Consider the following 25,384-nt stretch of genomic DNA (forward strand, 5'->3'; position numbering starts at 1 on the left):
CTGGCTTTGCCCATATATAGTAAACTCAGATACCACGCTGAGGCTGTCAGCCAGTAACCGTGCGCTCGAGTTTTGGGGATAACTTTTACCTAAATATGGTCTCTCAGGTTCCAGGGCCAAACTAAAGCCATTCCAAAGCTTCACTAATCAAAATGGCCAGGTTTGCCTCATTTTGAGGCATATCATGTGCTACAGCCAGGTCACAGAGTCTTTTTTAATTTTTAAAAAGATAAACATATAGAAACAACATTTCTAATTCCTCAAAGAATGTTACCCTGTTAGTAAATATATATAATCCAGGAATCTATTTCTAGATGAATGTGTCATCTAGAAATAGAGTTAAAACTAAAATAAGGAGGTGAGTTTTGCGCAATCATTTGATTGCCTGAGAGGCCTGACTCAGGGTAGTAAAGCTCGCTGTCTGAGACGCACTCCTTTGGGCGCCGTGGATTTGTGATAGCATGAGTAACCAAATGAATTGCCCGGAAAGGTAAATGAAGAAAATCTATCTACAGTCACTTGTAACCTGTCCCTTATCTGTAATTCCATAGTGGTGATGTTATAAGCCTGTGCTTATTATTTGCATGAGTGTAGGCACTCACTTGCTTGGAATAGGACTGGGAATCCCCTGACCTATTTATGATGGGTCCATTTGAGAGTGTGGACCTCTGCAGGCTGGGAGGTCAGTTCCATAATCATAATTGTGCAAATTCTCATGACCATTGATCAACAACCACTGACCAAAACCCACTGATCAAAACCCACTGATCAATGGCCACGAGTACCATTCACAGAGAGTTGGGGAATGGCTGCAATCACAGCATTGTAAGATGGCGAAAGATGTACCCTTAGGCCCCCTCCTCGATTCAGAGATGGTCTTTCCCTTTTCACGTAAATGGCCTCCTTGACTCCGCGCTCAAACCAGCGTTCCTCCCTGTCCAGGATTTGTACATCCTTATCATTGAAAGAGTGTCCACTGGCCTGTAGGTGTAAATAGACTGCAGAGTCCTGGCGAGGTAGCTCTTCTGTGTTGTGCCGTCCGCTTCGCCAGAGGTTGTTTGGTTTCCCCGATGTATAAATTCTGGCAATCCTCCTGGCACTTAACAGCGTACACTATGTTACTCTGTGTCGGGGGACACACATCCTTGGGGTGGACCAATTTTTGGCGCAGCTTGTTTTGGGGTTTAAAAGCCACAGAGACTCGGTGTTTAGAAAAAATGCGTCTCAACTGTTCCGATACTCCTGATACATAAGGGATCACTACAGGTTTTCGCTTGGGCAGCGGTTGTCCTTCTCTCCTGGATCGGCTGGAGCTTTCTTTAGGTGCCTTTCCAGCTTTGACAAAAGTCCAGCTGGGATAACCACATTTACTCAGGGCCTTCTTGATGTGCTGTTCTTCTGCCTCCCTGGCCGCTGTGTCTGTGGGGATGGTGTTCGCTCTGTGTTGTAGCGTCCTGATGACACCCAGTTTGTGCTCCAGTGGATGATGAGAGTCAAACCTTAGATACTGATCCGTATGTGTAGGTTTACGGTACACGTCAGCTTTTAGATGACATCTCTCACCTTCTCAACAAAATCCAGGGTGTTCTGGATGTGGTGTTCAGAGCTGCCTACCAACGGGTTGAAGATCGAAGCCAGAAACTTGGAGATGTTATAGGTGACAGAGTTGATCATGCAGACAATCGGTCTTAAAGGTGCACCCTGTTTATGTTTACACCTACAGGCCAGTGGACACTCTTTCAATGATAAGGATGTACAAATCCTGGACAGGGAGGAACGCTGGTTTGAGCGCGGAGTCAAGGAGGCCATTTACGTGAAAAGGGAAAGACCATCTCTGAATCAAGGAGGGGGCCTAAGGGTACATCTTTCGCCATCTTACAATGCTGTGATTGCAGCCATTCCCCAACTCTCTGTGAATGGTACTCATGGCCATTGATCAGTGGGTTTTGGTCAGTGGTTGTTGATCAATGGTCATGAGAATTTGCAGAATTATGATTAAGGAACTGACCTCCCAGCCATTGTTGGTTTCAGTCATTATGCAAATGTACTGTTTATAAGGTTGGGGAAACTTGCAGTCAGCTGAGACTGAAGAAGTCACTTGGATGAGTGACGAAACATTTCTCCCACAAAACGCTACCTCCAGATGAACAGAATCAACTTTTGGAGAACTCATCTGTGTAATTTTGGTCTGAGCATATGATGTGTCCTCTCCCAGGACATTTTAATCAACACACAAATCCTTTATTGCATTCTGGTGATGTTTCTTTTTAATAATGAGAGGGTCATGTTGAGGGCCCCAAGCTCCAACTCAACTCAATGACAGCTCTGTCAGGATCACCTTAATTGAGGGGGTCGTTCAAGTTCAAATTCTGTTTGAAATGTTTTTTCTAACGCTCTGTTTTGTTTTCTGTTTTCTGCTAATTTCATTTATTTATTTATGTATTTATTTCAGACTGGCAATGTGATAGCACTGTGACATGTAAGGTGAGAACCAGGTTTGAGTACCATCTGGTTTATGGAAATTGGTCTCCCCGTGGAGTAAGCGGTAGTTTTACGTTCTCCCCTGCAGGTGGCGCCATTGTCCCATTATTACCCCTCCACCACAGAAGAAGTAGCCCAGTTGCTTCGTGCCTGTGACGATGGCGGTCGTCTTGAGGGGAAGTTTAGTAACGTTGTTCAAGGTGAGAGCACAAATTATGTTGACGGGCTTTTTGTGTAAATAGAAAAAAAATGGCTGCTTTAGTCATATTTCATATAAACGCAGCAAAGAGACGTTTACGCACTGAGTGTTGTCATGTGTTTCTTACGTGAATGCTAACCATCGTGAGCTTCGTGGACGTCTGCATTACTGATAGAACGATTCTGAAGTGTGTTTCCGTATCTGGAATTATTTTGCTGGACATAGTTCTCGGTTTGTTTTATTTGTCAGTAGATACGCGCCTTAATAAGACATCCTCGTTAATTGAGAAGGTCAGCTAAATTAGCTTAGCCTCCCAGCCTGTGTCAGTTAACCATGTCAGTAACCTCCCTGTCCTTAGTGAACCGTTAGCTACTGCTACTCGTGGGGCTAATCACAAGCTTAGAGACTTGAAGCGAGCAACTCAGACAAGGTTTAGTTTTCAGTCAGATTTCTAGGTGTCAGTAAGAGTGCAAATATATTCAGTGTCTTACTTTAACTTGTAAGATTGCAGAGTTGGCCTTTTAACTTGTTGCCTACAGGTAAGATGCGGGTGAGGGTGATAATCATTCAGGATCACCTTGAAATATACAAACCGGTGACAAAATAAATGAAGAGGACGACAACATAAAGTCTCTTATTAATAGATGCTGGGGCAACACCAGGACAGTTTTACCATGCATTGCTACTGATTCCTAAAGTCTCAGGAACTCTTCCTGGATGGAAAACCACTTTTTCCCCATTGTGGTCGCGCAGAGTGCTGTTTTACCCGTCGATCCAAAACCTCCCTTAGGGTTTTCAGCTGTTGACTGACCATTATTCTCAACGACAATTTTTCATACCACTAAGTAATAAATTTCTCATAGATCTAAATGCAGATGTAACTCTTCCCATTGAAACATTAGTACTAGCCAGTACAGAGCCAGTAAAAAAAATGTCTTTAGCACAGTGCGAAGCTTGTGTCACAGGGATTATTTATACATATACTGACTTGATTATTTGGACAGATGTAATCTGTGGATCAACTATGACTCCAAGAAGAAAGCTCCTCCCCATTCTTTTTGTCTTGGTGGTCAGCAGACAGTAACATCTTCTGATGTTGTAGTGTACTAGTTAACACAATTCACCTAACAAGCCAAAGATTCCGTCAGGAAGGGCATCTGACCTAAAAATCCGTTGAGCTACCCATTGTTGCATGAAAGTTGCTGCTGCTGCTGCTGCTTCTGATTTGCTGATTGAAGCATAAATTCCCATTAACAGTATATGGATGGCAGAAAATAAGGATGGCATAACCTGGCTTGTTTGAGACCGATGCGCCTGCCATCTTTGCTCAAACAATGATCTACAAAGACTTCATCTTTCAAAGTCACCAACACCTTTTCTTATTGCCATTTTCTATTAATACAGAATCACCTGGGCCTGCTTAAAATATTCATATATGCCTCCAAACCTGATTGGAGTTGTGTTATATAGTGCACCTGTGTGGAAACATCTGCATTTGTTGTTTCTTTATTTACGCAGATTTTTTTTTCTCATTTATTTGTCTGTGTGTATTTACACAAAATCCCCTACTGACATCTTCCCTTATAAAATGCATCTAGGCATCATCCTGAATAGCAATATGCATGAAATTACTATAATATTAGGTGAAATGTAATTTATAATATTATATACAGTGTTGTACCCTCATTCTCTCTTTCTGACTAAAACATGCTTCTCATAAAGTTGGGCTCACGTCATGACATGATGAAATGAGTGAAATAGGAAAAGACATTCCTGCTACACAAAGTTGTTCTCACTTGGTGTTTTTTCTAACAAATGTCTGAACACAGGTGCATTCCCCCAACATTGTTTTATTCCGATAATTTCTAAATGTCTTTATGTTTCAAAATCTTGAACAGATTTTTGTATATACACACTGGGGGGGGGGGGAGGTCAGAAGCTGTAACAAGCAAACATTGAATGTAACAGATGTAGACAAGTGATTCTGGTGTTGCTTGTTATCAAAAAAGTTCTTTTTGACCAATTGGACACTAACAGACCTCTGACCAATGATCAATGACCAATAATAGTCTTGTTTCAAGTAGGCTAGCTGCTCTATTAACTTCTCTTAGGTCCTAAAAAGTTACCACAAAATGTATAATGTAGGTGCACTGTTTGGTATATGTGCAAATTATATATATATATGTAGTATATCTGTCTACAAGCCCATAATAGTTGAGACTCATTGATATACTCAGTGGACTTATATTATCTACCAGTCTGTTGGTATCATCATGTATAACAACTGATTAAAACAATTAAAACTGTAAATAGGCTGGAGAAACACCATTCAATAATGTTATAATTGTTGACATTGTATATGTTGCCCACAAGAAGACACTCTGCAGCTTCCCAGTTGGAACAACCCGTTGATCCAAACTAACTTGGGCAGAGTTGAGCTTAAATGAGTATATAAACAAACATAAATAGATTTAATTAACATGAATCTGTTGTATGTGTCTGAAAGGGAAAAAAATTCTGCAGTTGAGCTCTCGATATTAGGGTTTTCAATGTGTTGATAAGTAATACTATTAGAGAGTAGATATATGGGTTTATAGTATACTGCAGTGTTCTTTGTAATACTGTACCTAGTAAGTGTACCTTTGTTTCCCTCCTTCAGGGCCTGGTCGGTTCCAGGTGTCCACAGTTGGCCTCTCGTCCACTGAGTGTATCTGCTGGTCTCTGTAGTCCAGAAACACCACCGGCCCGTGCTGATGCTACCTTTAAAGTCACAATGGTGCCAGGGGATGGAGTAGGACCTGAACTAATGACTGCTGTAAAGGAAGTTTTTAAGGTACATTTACATAAGATTGACGATGGACTCATAACTGCTTTTTATCCTTATACCAAACATGTTGTCTTCAGTATATCAGGTTTACTGATGATAGAAAATAATAGGGAACTTTTGACAAAAAATACATGTACAGATTTTTTTTTTCTCTGTCTGGTCTGATTTTTTTACATTTTTCTTATATTAAATGTTAAGAAGCTCCTTTTTCATCTCGTTGTGTTTTACAAATAATCTCCTTGCTTTACTTTTTCTAAGAAATCATTTTAAATATGGTGCTTAATGTTAAAGTAAAATAGTGCATTAAAACTGAGTAAGATTGTCATTCTTTATGTTGATTTGTGATTTTTTTTTAAGAATGATTTTTTTTTTCTCCCCATTTTTCTGAAGGCAGGTGATGTCCCAGTAGAATTTGAGGAATTCCACATGAGTGAAGTGCAGAACATGGCCAGCGAGGAAAAACTGGAACAAGTGTTGACCTCTATGAAGAGCAACAGAGTTGCCATTAAAGGTAGTCTTATTTCCTTTAATTCTTTGATTTTTCTCTCACAAAAAAATTGAATCCAATAACAAAAAGCTGATTTAAATGGCTGCACTGAAGTAGTCTGAACTGCAGTGTATTTAGGCTTTAACATGTTGGGGCACGTTACCTTATTTAGGAAAGATTCACACACCCATGGAATTCAAAGGCGAGCTGGCTTCATATGAGATGAGATTAAGGTAAATGATCAAATAAAAAATTGTGTGTTATTATTTGCATATGTCACGTTTAAAAATAACTCTACATCCGTCCACTCCCCAGGCGCAAGCTGGACCTGTTTGCTAATGTAGTTCATGTAAACAGCCTGCCAGGCTACAGCACTCGTCACAACAACCTGGACCTAGTCATCATCCGTGAGCAGACTGAGGGGGAGTACAGCTCCCTAGAGCATGAGGTAAACAGTACTCTTACTCACTGCAATCAGAGCGTAAACAGCAGTTTTACACCCACCTGCAAACACACTGGAAGGTTTGTTTAAGGGTTTTGAAAGAAGCCTTAAACTGGGCATCAGAATATAGTTAAGTCACAGAAATACAGATTAAGCCAGATTTTGATTTGTCCTTTACTTATATTGAGGTTCTTTAACTCTCCTATTTATTCATTTTAATATGAAACCTAGTTTACAGCATGATTATTTACACTTAGACCTCAAAGACTGTCTACAGTCAGGTTATGTGGGAGATTGTTGTTTATAGAACATAATGTATGTGTTCATTTTCTTGCATGATTCTTCGGCAAAATATATTTAACCATATGTTGTCATCCTCTTGTGTTTTCCAGAGTGTAACAGGTGTGATTGAATGTCTGAAGATCATCACCAGAAAGAAGTCACGCCGCATCGCCAAGTTTGCCTTTGACTATGCTACCAAGAAAGGGCGAAACAAGGTCACTGCTGTTCACAAAGCTAACATCATGTGGGTAAATTTTTTTTCTTTTAAAGGCAGCTTTGTCTTTGTTATTGTCTTATTTTGAAACCATGTACCTCCATTAAGGCTAAAAATTAGCATTACAGTAACTCCTGTCCTCGTATCTTATTTCAGGAAACTCGGTGATGGCCTGTTTCTGCAGAGCTGTGCAGAGGTGGCACAGCTGTACCCCAAAATCAAATATGAGAACATCATCATTGATAACTGTTGTATGCAGGTATAAACAGACTTGCAGTTCCTTCCCTTTGCCTTATTATTATTGTTCTTATTATCCATTACCATTCAGATTAAATAAGTGAATGCTGTCTTTTATTCCTAATTGTATATTTATAACTTAGCGTTTGCTAGAAGTGCTCCATTAAAAAAAAATAGAATAACTGAAGACGTGCACTTTGATTTCACTGCAGTAAATGACCATAGCTGAGCACCGCTGATTCAGGCTTAAATTTGTCATTGTATTATTCTTCTGCAGCTGGTGCAAAACCCTTACCAGTTTGACGTGCTGGTGATGCCTAACCTGTACGGTAACATTATTGACAATCTAGCAGCAGGGTTGGTTGGAGGAGCAGGAGTTGTTCCTGGGGAAAGCTACAGTGCAGAATATGCTGTTTTTGAGACTGTGAGTTTCCAAAACCTCTCGCTTGTTTGTCTTTTTGTTTTGTTTTTTTCCTTGTCCTGATTTTACTTAAAAGCCTATACTTTCCCTTTTTGTATTACTGTATTATTATTGTTTTTCTCTGAACAAAACAGTGGTGTTTACAGCATGACGAACGGTAAAAACTGCGTTTTCTACAGACAACTGTAGCAAACACTTTGCGAGTGAAAAAAGAAAAAACACCCCTTCCCTATTGGTGTTAGAGTTTACCATGTCAGCCAATCAAAAAAATGAAAAGGCAACATGTGACATTTGGTTGTTTAGGGAGAAGGGGAAGTTTTTAGGAGTGACACCGGAGACGGAAAGTGGGCGAGCGTAAAGACAGAGAGAGCGAGTTTTCATATGTGAGACATTAGTGACGTTTAGCGTGTTTGGAGGCTGTAGTTAGTGTGCTGTGTAGTTATTGTTTTTTATTATGTGTCAGTTAGACTGCTGAATTTTATATTTGCTCTAAAAAAGCCGTCAAAGGCAGATTCCAGTGTAAACGCTGTTCCCACATGGAAAACTGGACTGATGCACCTCCTGCTGTCAGACCTGCAGGGTTTAGGCCTTTGGTGTTCTCCTCTGTCTTATACTGAACACAAACTACATTTTTTTGGACTGGCACAAATAATTTGTGTGTCTTCTTATTTGATGCAGAACACCTGATCGTTCTGTAAATAGACTTAAATGGTTATATAAAAAACGTCTGAGGCCTTGGCTGCATTTTTAGGTAAATAGTACCATATAACTTTGTTGTTTGCAAAACTTGTGCATAATTTTTAGAAATGTACAATTTCTATTTGCATTTCAAGTTAAGAAAATGATTCATTAAACATGTTTGTGGGTTTTACAGTAAAAAATATAACTTTTCTACTCGGATTTTGAATTTTTTTGTCTGAATTTAGATCCACTGTGCTAATATAGTATACCAAAATGAAAAAAATAACTCAAATTTCAGATATTTGAGGTTGTGCTGAAAATAATGATACCAAACAAGGCAAGAAAAACACATTTTAAAGGTGAAATATAGAGGTAAAATCAAAAGTAGTCAAAAACGGCCAATTATACCCTGGACCCCAGAGGGTTAATGGACTGTTGGTTTCTCTGCCCAGATCCTTATACTGCAGTTTTTCATTTCTCGTATCATTTTTTTCTTTTTCAGGGTGCACGCCACCCATTTGCACAAGCTGTTGGAAGGAACATTGCAAACCCCACAGCCATGCTGCTCAGTGCTGCTAACATGCTCAGGCACCTCAAGTGAGTCACCTTCTACATGTTTTTTCATAATGAGTATATCAAATTTTACACAATAGCCTCAAATTGTCTGTCCTAACCCAATATAATCATCAAGATCTTAAACAACCTCAGGCAGCTCTGTTTGTCTGAATGCAGGCATGTGTCTGGTCACCTGTTCATTGTGATTATATTGTGTTGCAGTCTGGAATACCATTCTCAAATGGTGTCAGATGCTGTCAAGAGGGTCATAAAACAGGGCAAGGTAAGTGTTAGCTCTGCCCAGTCTGTGCTGCATGCAGGCTTTGAATGATAAGACCACCACTATGGTATATAAATCCAGAAGCATTAACATTATTAACACCAAAAGAGCTGCTTTTTCTGTATGTTTTACTTCCACTTTTTCAGTACCTCTAACAGAGTAAAATAACAGCTGATAGCTCTGCAATATGTGGGCAAATAAAGTCAGACTTGTATATTCTAAATCTGTGATCTTGGTATTGTGGGTCAATAACTGCTGTCTTTGTGTACACAAAGTCTCAAAGAGAACCTCTAAAGAAAATGGTGATAGAAACGTAATGTAAATCATTGATTACATTACACTTGCCTTAGATGAGCTTGCCTTAGAGCTCTGCCTTGCAGTCTAAGGCCAACAACATCATCTTAAATCTCAGTAGTTCTTGGCCTACAAATAACTCATCCTAACTGTTTGTATACTATACCATAGTGTGTTAAAGAGCCTTTGAATTCCTACTTTTAAGTCACTCTTAGCTCCTCTCTTTCAGTGCCTTCCTTGCTTAATTTTGTCCCTCTTTTACATGTTCAGGATTGTATGGGTTTGTTAACAAAATTATGTCGTAAATTCCTTTTTAAACTATTTTGGACTAAAAAGCTGCATCTGCTCTGTACTGAAACTAACATGCACTGACACAAACATGCACATGAAGGTGGTCAGACTTTGTCCCCTAGATGATGATAATAAACACCAGCTTGCAGGGTAGTTTATCATTAAAGTATTATTATTTTTATTATTACACTGTCTGAATGCTCATTTTCTCCCATCTGCTTTAATTTCCTCCACCTCCTTGTACCCCATTGCCATCTGTTTGTGTGTGTATACATTTGTGTGTTTGTGCAAATTCCAGGTACGGACACGAGACCTTGGCGGATACTGTACCACTACCGATTTTGTGCATGCTGTTGTGGAAAACCTGCGTCACCGACCCATTTACTAAGATATTTCATCATAGACCTCGCTGACTGACTCCTTTTTCCCTAAATCTGGACGTTGTTCTTAACATGGTCTGGATGCATGTTAAGACACCCTCCCCACCCACCCACCCCAAATGCCAGCTCACTGAGAGCTGTACTATACATTTCTGACATAAGTTGCATCATAATGACATTAGTTCTGCTGGCTTGCTTGTAGATCCTCTTCCGTTAAGCTTTGACATCTGTTGATTTGGGATTAAAAAGTATACCTCATGATGTTTTGCATCACACAGCTAGACCTCCTGTTTCCTGTATTCATGCAGTCTCCTCTGCCCTCACAATCTTTTGTCCATTTGCATCTTTTTGTTTTTGGAGTTTTGAACTGATGAGTTCATAAAGACGATTTCTTCGCACATTGTGGGAAACGCATCTTTTTTTTTTTTTCTTTTCACTTTTATTATCTAAATGTTTCTTCCTGTCCCATCGGTCTCGCATTTCATTGAAAACTTGCTGTAAAGCCACCGGTCTTTTAAAAAGTTTGTATCGCCTTTTTTCAGAATTGGTCTAAAAACTAACTGTAACTCAGTAACAGTACAACGCTGCTACAAATTACTGCACATTTAAATAAAACTGTAATTTCATTATTGCAGCACTATAAATTCAACTATTGGTGCTGGGATTTCCTGTTCACTGTAACCTGGCGTAATTAAAAACATAATTGGCAGCTGTTGGGGAAACTGATATGAAAGATCAGTATCTTTGTGCATCAAAAAAAATTAAATGGCAGCATTAGCTTGCATTAGCCATTCACAATCAAAGTCACCATTGTTGTAGCATGTAGTTTATTAAAAAGAGTTATTTAAGCACATAGCAGAAGAATTTGTTACATGATTATACAGAAATCAGCCATAACATTAAAAACATTAATATTATTTGGATCCTTACTGTGGTGCTGCTCCAAGCGCTGACCATCAGGCTGTGGACATGGGACTTGTCCTGTGGTGTCTGACTTGGATGCTCACAAAGGTTCCTTTGATTTGTTTTGGTGTGATGCAGTGTAGTCAGGGAGAGGCTGCTGCTGTCAGGGAGTGTTGTCACCTTGGAAGGGTGTGCCTCTTCTGTAAAAATGTTGGTGGGAAGCAACAAATAAAACCTCCCAACAAATGCTCTCACAGCACATTGATCAATGTAATTTACATTTTAATTGGTTTTGATGTTTTTGCTGATTGCTGTATGGCATTTCCTGGTTTAGTCTTCTTTTTTTTCCCCACCATAAAGTCAGCACAGTTATAACTGCTACACTAAGGTTCAATCATCCTGTCCATCTCGCTTTTGGTACCATTTTGTATCAATTTGAAATGGAAGCTTGCTCACCAAAAATAAAAAAAATACTTTTTCAGTATACAGTGTTTGTGTGTTGACCTTTGACCCAAGTTCCCCAGTAAAAGCAATATCATGTGCCTTTAGCCAGCATTTAAATTTAAGTATTTCAACAAACCAAGAGTTTCACTCATACTGAACAACAACAACGTGATCTTTCCTGGATCATTAAAATACACTGAAATACTGTATATGGTCATTTGATGTGTTTTAAATCCAAACCTGGACTGGTACTTGAAATAATGTGGGGCCAGAAAAAGAGAGGAAAGTTCAACTGATGCTTTTTTTTCCTTTTCATATCATCATTCACACTGTGTTCATTCTGTGAGTACTGCTTTCAAAGGCTCTCTAACATGCTGACCGTGATACAGAATGTGGACATGTGTTTCTGCAGCTGTGCATATAATAACGTGCTGTCCTTATGTTTGCAACAGGTGCGCACTGCAGATCTGGGGGGCTATGCAACAAGCAACGAGTTCACCCGTGCTGTCATTGCTAACCTGTCGGTCTGAGCATTATGTTTGCAGATCTGTCAGCTGCTGAATCGCACACATTTTTAATTATCTTCCTGTCTTACACGCTTGTACGCACAGTACGGCCCTATCCCCCTACATTCTACACGCAGTGCCCTTCTTATCAGAGCAAAATGCAAATGAAATACATTGTCCACAATGTTTTATTTTTGCTGTTTTACAGTTGATATTTAAACACTTAACGTTGCATCCAATTAAAAAAAAAAGTGGATTGGTGATATTTTTTCTTTTTATTATGGTGCAAAACTTATAATGCTGTTACACTATTTCACACCACTTCCTGACATTCTACTGCCTTGCATGATACTCTAATTTCTACTTAATGATTTTATGTGTGGACATTAACCGGAAGTCAAAACACAACGTATGTATATTTCAATATTAATAAAGTTTTAACTTAATGCTTCTTCATTTATGCTATATGAATAATAAATAAGAAATGGAATATGACATCTTGCGTGCAGAATCCTTGAATGAGCATTATGGAGACTAATACGGTGTTATTAAAAGTTTATTATGGCTGATGGCACATGTCACCTCGCATGAGGATCCTAACTCCCTTCCTGTGTCCAAACATATTCATGGTGGTTTTTGGAGAATTTAAATGTTGGTAAAACTGAGTTTTTCTGGCTGTGTTGGGTGTATCATGGGACAGTGTATGCTCCAAGTCCCCAATACCATTAACTAACAGTTCAATATTAAATATATTTTTTGCCTTCATCTATATAAATTATTAATAAATTGTAGGAAATTTTCCAGCTTTCTCTTTACTGCAGAAGGTCGCAAAAGAGTTATTACAGGTCAGTTATGTGACTATTTTCAGAGGAATAGTTTATGGATGAATTTTAGTAATAAATTTAAAGCATAGAAGCAGCACTATAATGATGCTTCCTTATGATCTTCTCACACCCTCAGACAACATCTCTGCCTGGCCTTGTGCTGCTAGATGAGTGCAACATTTCATAACACTGATCACGTGTACCCTGCCTCTTACCTTATGGTAGCCAGGATAGGCTCCAGACATCCCTGCGACCCTGATAAGGATAAGCGGAAGAGGATGGCTGGATGGACTAGAATACACAATTGTGTTTCCAGGAAGTTTTAATTGTAGTTATTTATATATATAAATGATGGTTCTTACACACAAAAGTTAATCACGGAGTTCCACAGGGTTCTGTGCTAGGGCCCAGACTGTTCTCGTTATACATTCTTCACTTTGGAATTAATATTAGAAAACGCTGCATATACAGATGATACCCGATGTTGATACAAATCGTCTGGTTAAACTCCTGGCATGTGTTAAAGATATAAGGGCCAGTAATTTTGTTTTTTCCTCTAGCCCACAGTTTCCTATTGATTATTTTATTAACACATGCTCAAAGAAACACAACAACAGCAAAAAACAATGAAAAATATTTTTTATTAAACTTTCTGAATCTGATGATCATTCCGACTGTTGTAGACAGAAAATGAACTATTTACCCTTTATATGTTACTACTAGTTATTTATTAGTTTCAAAGTGGCTCAGTAAATTATATTTAAAAAATTGTTACCAGTAAAATAAAAATATAATTTAAAATGTATATTATTTTAGTTAGAAAATCAGTTCTCTACCTACTTATCCCTACTAAACCAAGATGTAATACTGAAAACGTCATTAGAAAGGGTAAAAATGTAATAACCTCAGCAAAATAACTTGACTAATAATGAAAGGATAAAAATAATAATAATTTTGCTTATAGGCAAAAGACTATCGCTGGATATATTACTGAATAAAATAGTCTTTAATTATTTGTTAAAAATAAATTACATAGCTTTCAACAAATTACCTTTTCCTCTATTAAACATGTGGGCCCAACCATCAAACTGACGTCACATTTCTGTAATATTGCCCCTGGAGAGTTGCCTCTATATTCAGAATCAGAATCAGAATCAGAATACTTTATTGATCCCTGGGGGAAATTATTTTTTGTTACAGTGCTCCATTTTAAACCAACATTAAGACAAGACAGACAATACGCTAACTAAGAATAGTACAATATATACATATATATACATACATACATACATAAGTCATAAGTCACTTATAAATAAATATTTGGAAAAGAAACATGTGTAGTTGTAGCAGCAAACAGTGTGTTAAGTGGATGCGTTGTACAGGGAGATGGCCACAGGCAGGAATGATTTCCTGTGTCGTTCAGTGGTGCTTTTCGGTAATCTCAGTCTCTCACTGAACGAGCTCCTGTGACTGACCAACATGTCATGGAGTGGGTGGGAGGTGTTATCCAACATTGTCTTTATCTTGGACAGCATCCGCCTCTCCGACACCACCTTGAGGGAGTCCAGCTCCATCCCCACAACATTGCTGGCCTTACGGATTAGTTTATTAAGTCTGTTGGCATCTGCGACCCTCAGCCTGCTCCCCCAGCATGCAACAGCATAGAGGATCGCACTGGCCACCACAGACTCATAGAAAATCCTCAGCATTTTCTGGCAGATGTTGAAGGACCTCAGTCGCCTCAAAAAATAGAGACGACTCTGGCCCTTCCTGTAAAGTGCTGTGGTGTTTTTAGCCCAGTCCAGTTTATTGTCAATGTGTACTCCAAGGTATTTATAGTCCTCCACAATGTCAACACTGACCCCCTGGATTGAAACAGGGGTCAAGTGTTTCCTGGTCTTCCTGAAGTCCACGATCAGTTCCTTGGTCTTTGCCACGTTGAGCTGCAGATGATTCTGCTCATACCACGTGACAAAGGAGTCGACCACAGCCCGGTACTCTGTCTCATCATCCCTGCTGATGCATCCAACCACCGCAGAGTCATCAGAAAACTTCTGAAGATGGCAGGTCTCTGTGCAGTGGCTGAAGTCTGTGGTGTAGAGGGTGAAGAGGAAGGGGGAGAGGACAGTCCCCTGTGGTGCCCCTGTGTTGCTAATCACCTTGTCAGACACACACTGTGGGAGACGTACATATTGTGGTCTTCCTGTCAGGTAATCAACAATCCAGGACACCAGAGAAGCATCCACCTGCATCGCTGCTAACTTATCACCCAGGAGGGTCGGCCTGATGGTGTTGAAAGCACTGGAAAAGTCAAAAAACATGACCCTCACAGTGCTCGCCGGCTGGTCCAGATGGGTGTAGACACGATTGAGCAGGTAGATGATGGCGTCCTCTGTTCCGAGACGAGGCTGATAAGCGAACTGAAGGGGATCCAGATGTGGTCTTACTATGGGTCGCAGCTGGTCCAGGATGAGCCTTTCCAGGGTCTTCATGATGTGGAAGGTCAGTGCCACGGGCCTGTAATCCTGGGGGCCACTGGGACGAGGCGTCTTTGGTACAGGGACGAGGCATGATGTCTTCCACATCACCGGGACCCTCTGCAGACTCAGACTCAGCATAAACAGTTTATGAAAGACTCCACACAGCTGGGGGGCACAGGCCTTGAGGACAAGGGGACTCACTCCGTCTGGTTTGCCTCTTTAAAGAATAATCTGATAATTCCCTTTGAAATGTATGTAGATTGGAAAAATGAAGTGGTCTATCATCAATCAGAACAGGTCTCTGGCCCTCAATGCTGTGTTAAGTAGCACTGATGGGGGCCGCTGCAGTGTGGAAGGTGTAAAGTGGATCTGGGCCAGCAGGTGTCGCTGCGGGCTACAGAGAAACACAGCGGAGAAGAGACGGGGCCAGGCCTGGGAATTCGTTCCCCGCTTCCCATTCTTCCTATGCAGACAGACACACAACATGGCGGACTAGAATAGTCGGCCGACGCGCCCGGATACAGCGGATAAACCCTGGGATTTAACATCCAAGAAGGCGAAGAAAATACCCTCCGAAGAGACGCTACAGAAGGGCGAAATTCTAATTTTTTTGGAGGGGGCGCTTTCTTTACCCTGGCTTTAGCGGATAAACTGACTGTGAAGTGTTGGCAGTGCGTCCCAGATCGTGCTTCCCTCCTCTGCTATCACCCTGGTCCCCCCCACCTCCACCCCACTCACACTCTTGGTTCCTGGGGTGTGGAGAAAGGGGCCGGGGTTGAAAACGTGGAAGACAGGATAAATTCCCACTTGGCTTTCATTTTTTCCCCCCTTCTTCTTCTCTCGCCTCCCCCTCCGGTTTCCTTTGGGCTCTACAGGAGTTGTGGTGAGTTTTCTTGTTTTTGTTGCGCAAAGCAGAATCCCACTTGTTACAATGTCGCTCTACGAGCATGTTTCCCCGTGTTGTAACATTGTGTCACCCTCAAACGAGCACTTTCCGTCCCCGTCCCCCCCTTCCTCCCGCTTTTTACGTTACATGATGCCGTTATCGATTGGGGGGGGGGGGGCTCGTCCACGGAGCAGCGCGGCGTTTAATGAGTTGTGAGCCTCCCTGTAACGCCTGAACATTTCAGAAGTAGCTCGGAGGCAGGGAGGGAAATTTTGGCGAGAGGGGACTCCGAAGAAAGGAGGGGAGGGGGGAAGCTTTAAGAGAGAGTGCGACAACATTTAAGAAGTTGGTTTTGTTGTGCCAACACAGATGCTGTTGCGCTTACGCTGGAACAAAGAGGGGGTGGAGTGGCGGGGAGAGGGGGTTCCAGGGTTGCCTCACTGGAAAGTACACTTTATTGATCAACGCTTTGTTATTACACGTTCAGGGAGGGAGGGAGTGGAGCTGGCTGGGTGGAGGAGCAAGGGGGGCTTCATGCGACCCACAACAGGAATTAGGTCGCCCTGACGTTAACGTGTATGCTCTGTCACATCACAGCGGCTGCTTTGTGTTTCCTCACCTCTTCAAGATGGGGGTCTCACATGTGTGCTTTCCCAAACTTTTTTCTTTTTTTAATTATTAATAATAGTCCTCTCTCTTTCTAAGCTTTGGGTGTATCCAAGCATACAATTTTAGTCGTGTGGGTGTTGATGGCTTTTTAAAATTATTATTATTTCAATCCTCTACTCAGACTTGAGCAGTGATTCGTGATTCCCAGCTCATCAGAACACGGATCTTGTTGTAAGGGTTCGCTTGTCATTGCCAGTAGTGGGAATTGACATTAAACATCGGTGGCATAACTGCTGCAGCCGAGCTGAGCATCAGCGAAAGAGTGTGAAAGCCTCAAAGTCAGAGCAGAGAGAGGGAGAGGAACATCGTCAGGCTGATCGGACATGGCAGAGACTTCCTTGTCATTTCTGGGAAAAGCCTCTGCTACAGAATGTCAGCCTGAAGCTCCGCTTATAATGCTTGGTTCAGTTCACTGAACTGTGGCACATATCTATACACCATGCTTCACCATGTGTGCCTCCCCACAGCAGGCATTCAGCTTCACTTGAAGCCGTCATGTCATGTTAGGACGATCTCAGTGCACAAAACCTCCCAACTCCTGTGAATCTTCTCTCCGGCTTATCCTGACCTCTGTCTGTCAGGCCTGAACATATTCACCTTTCACCCTGTACCCCATTAAAAAACAAACCAAACCAAAAAACTGTAACATCATATCTGCCTGTCAAACATCACCAGCACCTTGAAAGCCGTATTGTGAAAAGAGGGAAAAAGTTTGCTTTGGCAATGCGGCAGAAAAAGGCAGGGCTGTTAGAATCGTGCTCACTATGCCTGTATATATCTTTGCACCTATTCTAAGGAGAGAGAAAAAAACGAGTTATTTCTGTCTTGTTGGGATGCTGTCAGAGTTTTAGCAGAGGAAGTGGAGTGATCATCCTCGCACCACATTTTTCACGATTGGCCTAGTTACTAAAAATAAAATAAGTATAGCTTGAAATCACTTTGTGGGAACTTTGCGTCGAGTGTCAATGAGTGGGTGTTTAAAATAATGGCCCGTGTGTTGTGAAATTTCACAATTTCAGGGCTCTGACACAATATTATGAGTTTGCTTTTTGGGTGGGGCTGGAGGTATATTTTTGTTTCCACCTGTGGGCCCTGTATGTTTTGCTGAGGAAGAGCACTGTAATTCAGCCTCTCGCGGGATAAACACTGCTCCATTTAGAGGATTATGATGCATTACAGGGGCCTGATTGGAGCTACATGCGATATGTCAATTGGATCTTAATGACATTTATTCCACAATACAGGAAATGAACCTGTGTGATTACTAATGACTGACTAAATATTGTGCCTGGCTAGAAAGGACGCCATCGAACATCCTTCAGCTTTGCCCTGCCTCTCTGCTGAATGGAAATAGTAATTATGTAATATCTTCAAGTTATTTAGTCAAATGTTTCTTTAAAATCTTCTTGATTCCGGCTGACTGGTGTTTCTGGTCGCTCACGCTCATAGCAACGATTAACAGTGGGTGTTTTTGTACATGGAAAAGTACTTTGGATGTGCAAAGAGGTTCTTTTGATTTTTGTAAGCTCACGTGGGTCCACGTCAGTCAGGAGGATCTGGTTGCCACCTTCCTTTTCCACCATAGTGTGTTAAAGCAGTGTTGTTTCTCCCTTTTGGGGGATGTTAGAAATCAACATAAAGGATTACTCTTGGCTGTACTGCAGTACTGTAACTACAGCTACATGAATACCTTTTTTTCCTCATATGGCATATGTGTTATTATAGCCAGTAATTGGGTTTAAAACTTTTTTGTGTGTGATTTCTGTTCATAAAAAGCAAGAATTTGGAGCCATGTTGCACATTTATGTTGTGTTAGGTTTTCACTTTATTTCAAATGAGTGCCTATGATTCACACTGAAGCTATATGTATTAATATTTGCCATCGGCCTGCCAACAAGACTTGTTTTGTCCTGCTCTGGAAGAAGGGGGGGAGTGCTCAGAGAGCCTGTAAGCAAGTGAGTAGTTTTTCAGTGCACCACCTAAAGGTGAAGCTGGACAAAATGGATTTTAAAGAGAAGCCAAGTCATGATGTTGCTTTGAAGTCAAGTCCCCGGTGATTATGTTATTATCTTAGATGGTTTTGTTATCTTTCAGAGGAAAAGGAGGGGACGGCTGCAGTAGGATGACTACTTCAGATATCAGAGCTGTCATTTTGGGTTTCCATTGATAGAGATCCAAAATAACCAAGGGATAGTTGGCAAGTGTTGCTGGGAAATTGAGCAATGCCACCCTGTGCATGTAAACCTGTATATGTGTATTTTTTTGTATAAGCAGTACTTAACCGATCATGGAGATGTTTATTTACTTATATATTGCAAATTAGAGCTTTTTTTTCCTTAAATATTTCCTTTCCTTAAGATTTTTTTCTGGATGTTCCAATAACTGCTTTATGGTTTTGTTGTCATGTGACAAAATTAAATTAAAGAGCTTAAAGGGAATAAATCAATAGGACATAAAATGTATTGAAATTATCCGCAACTTGACCACAGAGTAAAACATCAGTAAAAGTAAATGAGTAATTTCTAATGCAGTAATAGCCTACTCATTGATGGGGGCTGTTTTCTGTATTTACTCCTTTGTATACGTGTGTCTACATTTTACTATCATCAACAGATGGTATCGGCTCAGCAGCAAATGTGGATAGAGGGGCCTTTAACTTGACACCTGGTTAAGGTCAATTTTATGGGGTGTTATTAAATTCTATACCCCCTATGTTGTATTATAAAGAAAACATGTAAGAATCAAACCTTCAGCTCAAATTTGGCGACCTCAGACATCAGACCAAGCTTGTATAATGACGGAACGCAGCAGGATGTCCTCACAGCAACCCCTACACACACACACACACACACACACACACACACACACACACACACACAGATGTGTGAGTTGTATATAACTAAGTGGTCACTTAGGAGAACAGGCTCTACTGTATTGTATGATGTTCATTATTTAAGAATGAAAAGTGTGGTCCTGTGGTGTAGTGGTTAACATATTACACATCAGATTCCTGCTTTGAGACTGGGAGGAGATATAAACTAGTGGGATGGGTGTTTTTCATCAGGAAGAACATCTACTGTAAAATCTGCCTATACAAATACGGGACTACAGCTGCCTCTCATTTCTTAATACATAGGACATAAAACAGCTCTAACAAACTTGAAAAGTGAGCGGTCCCCAACCCCCAGGCCTCGGACCGGTACTGGTCCGTGAGTCGTTTGGTACCGGGCCGCGAGAGTTGAGGCTCAGGTGTGAAATGTATGGTTTTCAGGGTTTTTATCAGTTTTCAGCTTTATTTTGTTACCATTTTTATCATTAACTCGGTTTTCCTGGGTCTTTTCACGTGTGTTATGAATAAATTTTTTTTTCGGTACCGGTACTAGTTTTATTTTGTTGTATTTATCCGTGACACCTTAAAGGCCAGTCCGTGAAAATATTGTCGGGCATAAACCGGTCCGTGTTGCAAAAAAGGTTGGGGACCGCTGTTTGGTGTGACCACCTTTAATTCTTCAATAAAACTTTGGCACTTATGTTGTTGGTACAAAACAATTTAATGCCTAACAGACTGATTTTTTTGGGGGGGGGCGGACCAGCTGTTAATAAGCGTATCAGTAAGTGTATGAGTTCTTGGTAATGTGTAGCACAACACTGGTCGTCCCTTGAGTTACGTGCCTTTTATATGCTTGAATGATTCATAGGTCGGTATGACTGTTACAGCCCCAAGTAACTGTACTTTTCTTTTTTATTACTCCTGTTAATTAGTTATAAAATCAGCTTACATCCTTCACTGCTTTATATATGATATGAGTGTTGGCACCAACAACTACAAAGATAAATGTTTTCTGCCTCCCAACAGCTGCACAGGAGCAATAAAATATAGTCTAAAGCTGTTTAAAAATAGGTTTTAAATACAGAGATTTATTATCTTTTAAAACGGTTAGGTAAGCAAGACTAACAGTGTGAAGTTCTCATTCAGTGCCAACTTTTGGGGCTTGATGGTTTTTATATACCGGTACGTAGTGCAGTGCCCAAAAAAAAAAAAATCTGATTTCATGCCTGCTTCAGATGCATGCTGGATCTACAAATCGGTTTTGGTGTTTAAGTTTCAAAGGGCAGAAGTGAATCGAGTTTCATTGTGGCCCTTGAGCTGTCCATTTGGCCCTGCACCACTCTTCAAGGTCACAGTGGCTTTTGTGGGGAGACCATGCTTTGCGCCTCCACATCCTCTCTGTGTCCAATGTGGGAAAGCTTGAGAGGCCCCTGGCATGCTCTGTGAGAAACCCCACAACGAATTAGACACAGAGCAGAGCTTCACTGACTCACCACTTTCACTCATTGAAACAAGTTAGTTTTCTTGATCCTTCCAGCCTAATGGAACCAAATGATCATTACAGGCTTAATAACAGACACAGCAGTCTCTCTTGCCCTTATGATTAGCCAGAATAGTAACCCCATGCTTCTCTTCATCTTTTCATCAACTCACCAGCTTGTGAATGAAGCCAACAGGAACACAAACCACACCAGCAGGGAGTAGTATCCCTCAAAAAGGGAAGTCCAGAGGATTGTGGCTGTTGTATGTGGCACTGGGGACATATAATCTGTGGTCTGTTTTAGAGCATGAGTCCTAGCGGCCTTGACTTAGACCTACTTCAGTCTCCCGTGAAGAGAAGCATTCACAGTAGTTCAGTTACCCCAGACCCCCTCCCTCTGAGGACATAGAAACAGTATTAATATGCTATGAATGGAAACAGACAGACAAGCAGTGCAGAAACTTGTGAAGCTGGAAGCCTTGTGAGAAAGCCATGAATGGTGAATTCCCTTGACTCTGCTGCTGGTGTCCTGTCGTTGAGGTCTAGGCTCTGTGTGGTACAGGGGTCAAGCGCTTACCTTTTAAAATATATTGAATCCTAAATACAATTATTTTTAAAAATAATATAAAAGATGAGTGTCTTTTAGTCCTCCAATGCCTTCCATTAATTAGATGGGATTGGAATGTGAGTAGTTATTTTGATATCACTTTCAGCATAGCACCAGTCCCCCTGCTCTCAGTGGCAAAAACAAAGAGAACTAAAAAGTAAAAAAATGTGGTCACACTAGAGCTGATGCTACTGTACTTGATGTCACTAACACAGTCTTTTCCACACACAGAAAAAATCTGCAACTCGCTCCCTGGCATCTGAATCACAACAGTCTTGTCCCGTTAACACATTGATAAAACGAGCAGTCTCGACTGTGGTTTCAGTCACATCTACTTTAGATAAAAGGTGTGATCAGCAACTGCTAGGGATTCTTCTTTTTCTATTCATACATTTATATTCCTGCAGTTGAAAAATATAGTAATAACCTATATGACCCTAAGGTCACATGTAAATACAAAACCATCACTGAAGTCCTCAACCATGAGCAAGAACTTGCCATATCAAATGACTACCTTGCATTGATTTTGGCCTGTGGTTGTCATGGAGATGTAATATTGGACTTCCTTTATATTTTACCTATAAATGCTCCTTTCACTGTGTGAATGAAATTGCATGGCAACAGCCCAGCTCTTTCACAACTGTACGATTGCTCTCTTATTAGGTCTGCCTGCGCTTGACTGTAGACAGAATTGTATGTGTCATTATAAGGCTTTGACTTGCTTGCACAGTTTCTCAGAGTTCAGTATATTATCATTCATATATGTATGTTTAGATAGATAGATAGATAGATCTTCACTGTACTTGTAAATATGAGACTTAAAGAGATTCCAGTGGAAGTGAAGGAAACCTTCATCAAGCCGAATACACATAATAAAGCTGGAGAGACAGACAGCAAGAAACTTTAGGAGTGGCCAAATAACAATGTGATGCATTCTTAATTGAATGAATGCATTTGCCAGCTCAGCAGCACCAAAAGGTCTGAAAGGCCATATAAGATGACTAAAGTGCATGATGACTGAATTATTTCCATTGTTAAAAAAAATAATTTCACAACATCTGACCAAGTCTTGACCAAGCTAAGAGGTGCCTTCATGAATGTAAATACAAAGTGTTTCTAACTAGGTGCAAAAGAAAAAAGACTCAAGAACAGGAAGGCCAGATTAGACTTTGTAGATAAATATCTTAAACAGCTGGCACAGTTCTTCCATCCATCCATTTTCTTCCATTTAAGCATGTATGGCTGGCACTACCGCTACTGTGGTACTACTGTGCGTTGATGATGTGACTGCTGATAGAAGAAGCAGAATGAATTCAGAAGTGTACAGGGTTATGCTCTCTGCTTAGATTAAGCCAGACTGATTGCACAGCACTAGCAAATAGATAGTGACCCAAAACAAAGGAATGAGATATTAAGTGGCCAAATAAGTCACCTGATTACAACCCCAAAGAACATGCTCATCAGTTTTAAATACAAGATATTTTATGTACCGTCATAGCACTGTCCCCTACATTTGCTGGCTGCCATTAAGAATCTATAAGGTTATCTTAAACAACTAAAAGGGTATTGGTTTTTGGTTTCTTCTACCCCCAATTTTTTACTCACAAAATGTGACACCTGCTCTTTGACTGCAATGTCAGCTTTCTGTTCCATAATCACAGAGAAATACTCTGGAGACTTTATTTAATTAGCATTCTCAAAACATCACGGGACATAATTTCAGTAAACACGTTTAGGATATCATGAGAGACTCACTTGCTATCCTTACAAATTAGCCATGACTGCAACTCTGGTATATCCTTAGCATACAGGTTTAGCAACTGGATCAAATTGAACTGTGCATCTGGTTTCATTCAAATCGCCAATCCTTGACACTGAAGACAGAATAATGTAGCCAACAAAGCTATTCTAGCAGACATAGAAGGAACAATGCTAGCAGCAGCAACTTGAAAAGCCATCTTACACAAAAGCTACCATCTTACAAACCTTGATCATGTGTTGATAATAGAAGCAGGGTACTCATATTTATAGCTGTAGCACAGATCTCAGAGGACACTTTTTTTCATGGAGTTTAAAGCTATGTAGAGAAATTTAATTTCTCAGCTAGTTTTATACAAGTCATTCTCTTCTTTTGTGTTATCTGTCAGTGTTAACTGATGAGCACTGGTGGAACTGGAACTAGTGGATTTCAGTTTCCTAACTACAAATTTGTCCATTTCATCAACATTACATCTCTCTCTCTCCAAGGCTAATGTTCTAGCAGCTAACGTTGCGTAAGGAGCGTTGGTGCCAAACTGTTCGTTTGTTCTATGAAATAGTGCTCTGATTGAAGTTCTCAGACCTGAAAGTTTTCATATCGAGTCAATCTAAATTTAATCTGGGCGTGTGCCGGCACACATGGGTGCTCAGCATTCTGTGGAGGCCAAAGTTTTTCTGCCCCAGACTCATTTTGTCTCATATGACACATAATTGGAAATGCCTAATGTTGATAAGAAAACATGCAATATTCGACTAGTCAGAGAATAATTAAAAAATGTAGTCCGAGTGGAAAAAGTCAGTTTATTGATACTTTTTTAAAACAAAGTCCTTTTTATCTAAGGATCATTCCAGCCAGTGCAGTTGGTTCTCATAGTTCTTTTATTTCTAAAGCTAAATCAAAAGTATATCTTTTAAAAGAGTAAAAAAAAACATCCCATTATTTAATGGAGTTAAAAAGGAAGAGGGTGTGCTGACACATTTCTGCGTTGTATTTTTATTCCCACCAGTCAATCTATTGATTTTATGTTGCGTGTCATAGTCTTAAGGAAGCTGTGGCGGCTTTCACTTTGCTGTAGGACAGCTCTTCCAAACAGTGGCCACTGTAAAGGGCTAGCTCTAAGTGCTCTGCCTTGTCTGAAAAATACTCACATGGCTGCACAACACAAGCCCAAAGTAAGGCGAGCAGGAACTGCATGACTACCTTTTGCGCTATTCATTCTCTAATAGATGTGTATGTGTATGTACATGTTGCCTCTGCAGGGAATAGTATGATGAAACTGTTGGAAAGATATTTACTGCTGAGCAGCAGGCTGGCTCTAAAGAAGGCAGACTGAGAATTAAAAAATGCTTTGTCAGTCAAATGTGTTTGTGAAATATCAAATCAAATAGGAGTGGTGAGCTGCTGCGTTTTGTTTTAAGCAGGAGCTTGTCATACGTTGTCAGTAATGGTGTTACAGTAAGACGATGTTTATCAGACATTTTGAGACATTAGTGTCTTGTCAAGGCACCACATGACTGACTAATTTAAGCTGCAGTGTCCTCTTTATTAATTCAAGTACACAGCTAATTAATTGAACACTAAAAGCACACTGAAAGTGACGTTGTGGACGTTACTCTTATTTTTAGCGTATGAAAGGAGAAGAACGAGACGCTAAAGTGCAAACTGCATCCAGGACAGAAACAACAGCATTATAGTGTTGACACAACAGCAGCTCTTTGCAAGCATCTGCACTGACGGCATGGTGACACAAATCTAGCAAACAGTCCAGAGTGATGCTAAAGCTGAGTGCATGCCAACCCCAGCCCAGCAGCCAGTCTGGCCTTCAACAGGTAACAAAGGCAGTGAAGATCACTCAGTCTTGTAGTATTATTCCTATTCCTACCTGTACATATATCTACAGTAGAATTACGAGTAGTCTTTTTGCT

The 25,384-nt window shown here is 40.5% G+C and overlaps 2 protein-coding genes across 4 annotated transcripts in view; both read left to right on the forward strand.

Annotated features, from left to right (window-relative positions):
• The first annotated feature begins 2,550 nt into the window (after positions 1-2,550).
• Positions 2,551-12,419, forward strand: idh3b (isocitrate dehydrogenase (NAD(+)) 3 non-catalytic subunit beta). 2 transcript variants are annotated; one of them, XM_086291720.1, is made up of 11 exons: positions 2,551-2,681; positions 5,340-5,513; positions 5,898-6,018; positions 6,167-6,227; positions 6,310-6,442; positions 6,829-6,962; positions 7,089-7,191; positions 7,447-7,593; positions 8,774-8,868; positions 9,049-9,109; positions 11,871-12,419. In XM_086291720.1, the coding sequence occupies exons 1-11, from the start codon at positions 2,640-2,642 to the stop codon at positions 11,946-11,948; spliced, it is 1,149 nt and encodes a 382-aa protein (XP_086147846.1). In that variant the 5' UTR covers positions 2,551-2,639; the 3' UTR covers positions 11,949-12,419. The 2 variants fall into 2 exon arrangements, with proteins under 2 accessions (XP_086147846.1, XP_086147845.1); XM_086291719.1 differs by lacking the exon at positions 11,871-12,419 and adding an exon at positions 9,990-11,458.
• A 3,254-nt stretch (positions 12,420-15,673) lies between these two features.
• The window catches only part of ptpra (protein tyrosine phosphatase receptor type A), a 31,029-nt gene continuing 21,318 nt past the window's right edge, over positions 15,674-25,384 (forward strand). For both annotated transcript variants that reach the window (XM_086291721.1, XM_086291722.1), the window contains exon 1: positions 15,674-16,111. The gene's annotated coding sequence lies outside the window, so the exon portion shown is untranslated. The remainder of the gene's footprint in view (positions 16,112-25,384) is intronic.

Source organism: Aulonocara sp. 'chitande type north' Nkhata Bay, linkage group LG5 (genome assembly GCF_057382095.1).
Source record: "Aulonocara sp. 'chitande type north' Nkhata Bay isolate Kocher_YH1m ecotype deep benthic linkage group LG5, A_spYH_male_GT1.1, whole genome shotgun sequence".
NCBI lineage: Eukaryota > Metazoa > Chordata > Actinopteri > Cichliformes > Cichlidae > Aulonocara > Aulonocara sp. 'chitande type north' Nkhata Bay.